This window comes from Gadus chalcogrammus, chromosome 4 (genome assembly GCF_026213295.1).
Source record: "Gadus chalcogrammus isolate NIFS_2021 chromosome 4, NIFS_Gcha_1.0, whole genome shotgun sequence".
Classification (NCBI taxonomy): domain Eukaryota; kingdom Metazoa; phylum Chordata; class Actinopteri; order Gadiformes; family Gadidae; genus Gadus; species Gadus chalcogrammus.
The window spans coordinates 4814718-4818578 of NC_079415.1; the positions used below are offsets into that span (position 1 = coordinate 4814718).

The 3861-nt window shown below is 58.0% G+C and overlaps 1 protein-coding gene across 1 annotated transcript in view; it reads right to left on the bottom strand.

The window, feature by feature from the left end:
• Nucleotides 1–3169: 3169 nt before the first annotated feature.
• The window catches only part of chst11 (carbohydrate (chondroitin 4) sulfotransferase 11), a 2030-nt gene continuing 1338 nt past the window's right edge, over nt 3170–3861 (bottom strand). Inside the window, exon 2 of the mRNA XM_056587707.1 lies at nt 3170–3794. Coding sequence (XP_056443682.1) covers nt 3170–3794 — 625 coding nt within the window. The remainder of the gene's footprint in view (nt 3795–3861) is intronic.

Below are 3861 nucleotides of genomic sequence, written 5' to 3' on the forward strand. Positions count from 1 at the left end.
GGGCCAGGTGGGGGAGAAGCTGGAAGGCAGAAAACTGAAGGTTTCTTGCGGTCTGTTTTCTACTTTTAGTTGTTTTCCACACACACACACACACACACACACACACACACACACACACACACACACACACACACACACACACACACACACACACACCTACGAACATCCACACCCCCACACATGTAGGCACACACACACCCACAACACACAGACAAGCACACACACACACAAACAAACCTCTGTTCCTAACTGCTGAGTAGGGCACAGCATGTCACCAACATCAGCAAAAGGTTTAATGTGTGTGTGTGTGTGTGTGTGTGTGTGTGTGTGTGTGTGTGTGTGTGTGTGTGTGTGTGTGTGTGTGTGTGTGTGTGTGTGTGTGTGTGTGTGTGTGTGTGTGTGTGTGTTTCAGCATGTGTGTGATCATTTGGTGTGCACCTATCCGCGGGGGGGGGCTCCTGACTCCAATGTGACTCCCATGTGACTACCAGTGTGTAGTGATGAACCCATGTCCAATCATTTGTGTGTGTGTGTGTGTGTGTGTGTGAGCATGTCTGTATATGTGTGTCTGTGTGTGTGTGTGTGTGTGTTTTTGTGTGTGTTTCACCTTAGACAGCTCAAAGGAATGTAGCAGTGTGTGGGTGTGTGTGTAAGCGTGTGTGTGTGTGTGTGTGTGTGTGTTGGGAGGTTATTTAATTGGGTGACGGTGCAGCTGTTGTTGTTTTATTCGCCACCCACCCACATCTCCGCCACCAACCCCTCCTCATTAAAACCAGATGTTAATGCATTTAAAAAAGCCTCAGAAATCCTCATAATAACTCTCCATGCACACACAACACACACACGCACAAACATATACCCACACACGCACACACTCACAATCCCTCCCTGGTAGACACACACACACACACACACACACACACACACAACAGACACAGGCTCTGGGTGTTTCAGCTCCTACAGCAGGTTGGACGAACTAGGGGGCGTTCAGAACACGAGGTCGCGGGTCGGACAGGGCCCCGGACACCAGGAGCCTTCATTATCCCTGCCCTCGCCGGGCCAAAACAGCAGGGAGGCCTAGCTCCCACCACCACTAAGTCTCCTGCTCCCTTTGAAGCTGTCTCTCCCACCCCCCCCCCCCCCCACACCCCCTAATTACAAAGGCATCTCACTACTGGACCTTTGCCCACTTTCACTTTCACCTTCACTGTTACACTGTCCTTTCTCTTTCTTTGTCTGACTTCACTCACACTGACTTAACACTGTGAAGGATTCTCCCGTCTCTCTCTCTCTCCCGTCTCTCTCGCCCCTGTCTCTCTCTCTTCGTCTCCTCGCCCACCTGTTCACGACACGACACACGCAGCAACACAGCGACACGAGGCAGACAGAACAGATCGTATCGGCGTGTGAGTGCGACGTCCCCGGCCTCCATCATAAGTCACTTTAGTCGGTTTTTTTTCATTCAAAGATTGCGTCGAGCGACGCGATTGCGGTTGGCGTCTCGGCGATACAGAAGGAGGGGGGGATGAACTCCGGGATGCGAGACTGCGTGTCGAAAAAAAGCACAGCCTATCTCTGAGCTTGTCTCTGAGCTCCTTCAGCAGGGAGAAGGAGATACAGTATATCTGGTCCTTACGTGACCCCGCAGAGAGACACAGCCTTGGGGTTTCGGCGGTACGGGAGATACAGAGAGAGAGAGAGAGAGAGAGAGAGATTGTGTCCTAATCGCCGCCGTGGAAGGGAAAACATGGCCGCTGTAAACAGAACCGATATTGCGGTGATGGTGACCAACCTTAAAAAAAAAATAAAACAAAGAAATGTACATTTCTATTTTTTCTATTTGACGGGATTTAAATACGTGTTGTTTTGTAGTCGCTGCTCGCAGCGAGGTCCGTAAGACACAGCATGAGACCTAAGGAATCTTAACTTAATGAGATAGACCGTCTGGGGGGGGGGGGGGCATGGCGCTAAGACAGGGTGACCACTTCCTGTCCCGCCTCACCCCTTCACGACCAACGCACGGTGCTGCCTCCCCCCCCCCCCCCCCCCCCCCCCTCTCTGGGTCCGCCCAGTTTGGGAGGGGCCTAGCGTCTGCGCAGTCCGTCGGAGGTCTACCTCTGACCACTTCCTGCGGCGAGGCGCTTCGAGGGGGTCGCGGTGGGTCGGCCCGGGTGGTAGGTCCAAGAACGAGTCCGGGGGTCTTTGTAGTCGGGGCCCCCCCCCTCTGAAGACATTATCACGATTTGGGGGGGGGGGGGGGGGCGGTGACTCGGCTGTTCCTCTGAATCAGTCGGCCTCGCTGCCTCTCTGCCTCGAGGCTCAAAGGTCAGAGGTCAGAGGTCAGAGGTCGGAGGTCATGAGGAGGTTCATAGCTCAGTTCAAAGCCGCCAGCCCCCCAGTCAAATCACTGGTTGTAATAACAGAACCCGTGGCTGAGCGGTGCTGCCCAGTGGACCGTTCTGGTGGCAGCGGGTCGGCTGTCGTACTCGACTTTATAATCAATTGTTCGGGGGAGGGGGGGGGGGGCTTAAATTAGTTTGACCTTTGACCCGATCCCTTTCAGAGAACTTTTTTTGACCTGTCGAGTCAGCAGGTCATTGGCAACATGAACTCTCATCCTCACTCCGGATGTCTCACTCTTTGTCCCCCCCCCCCCCCCTGCCCCCGAAGCCCCGAAACCCAGCCCCCCACACCCCCTGGTTCAGAACATCCAGAAGACCTGCTTCAGCTGGCGTTCACCTTATTGCACGCTGTTCCGCCCCTCAGCCCCCCCCCCCCCCCCCCCCCACCCAATCAGCGCCCTGGGAAGCCACAGACCCCCCCCCCCCCCCCGAGCTGATTGGACAGAAGCCAGCAGACCCTAAGAACGGCAAGACGAACCGAAACGCACGTCTCTCCGCGTGCGGCGTGGCCACGCCCCCCTACAGAGGGGCGTGGCCGAAAGATAGTTTAAAGTTTGCATGGTTGATCAAGTTCCTTCCTACTTTCCCCCCCCCGCCCACAAAAAAACCACCCAATCATCATCCTCCTCCTCTTCTTCTTCTTTTTCCTTCCTCCCTCGCGTGCAATCGGCGAGGTCCTCCTCCCTCCCGCGGCGGTCGCCATGGTTGCCATGGTTACGGCGGGGGAGGGGGGGGGGCCTGGTTCACCCGCGCCCCCCCCCCCCGGGTTACTCCAGCCGCAGGTAGGCGGGCTGGGAGTAGTTGAAGAGCAGGAAGTCCTGCCGGTAGAGGCGGTAGATGTGCGCCTGCTGCGCCGTGCTGATGTTGCCGAAGAAGGCGGCGGCCATGGCGTCGGTGGTGCGCGTGGACTTGGCGTACGTCGGGAAGCGCACGCCGTCGCCCGCGCCCGCCAGCCGCAGCAGGAAGCCCGCGTCCTCCTCCAGGGTCTCGTACTTGCCCACCAGGTCGTAGTGGATGTGGCACGGGTGGCACAGCTGGTACACCGTCTGCCAGTGTTCGTTCAGGGGCCCGTCGCGCGCCGTCAGCGGGTCGGCCAGGTACTCGGCGAACTCCCGGAACTGGACGTCGGCGCCGCTGAGGAGGGCGTCGGCGGTGGCGTTCTTGCGGTAGCGCCGGACGATGCGCGTGCCGAAGCGCTTGTGGAAGGACGAGTTGTACTTGAGGGTGAACTTGTTGCGGTAGGCCGAGACGAGGCGCTCGAAGGGCTCGCGCACGAACAGGAACTTGAGGTAGTGCTTGAGGCGGTGGTTGATGTCGGCGATGCTGTACTGGTTCAGGGTCTTCAGGTTGGCCGACAGGTGGGCCTCGTTGGACGGGATCTCCATGGGGTCGCTGCAAGGGGGGGGGGGGGGGGGGGGGGGGGGGGGGGGGGGGGGGGGGGGGGGGGGGGGGGGGGGGG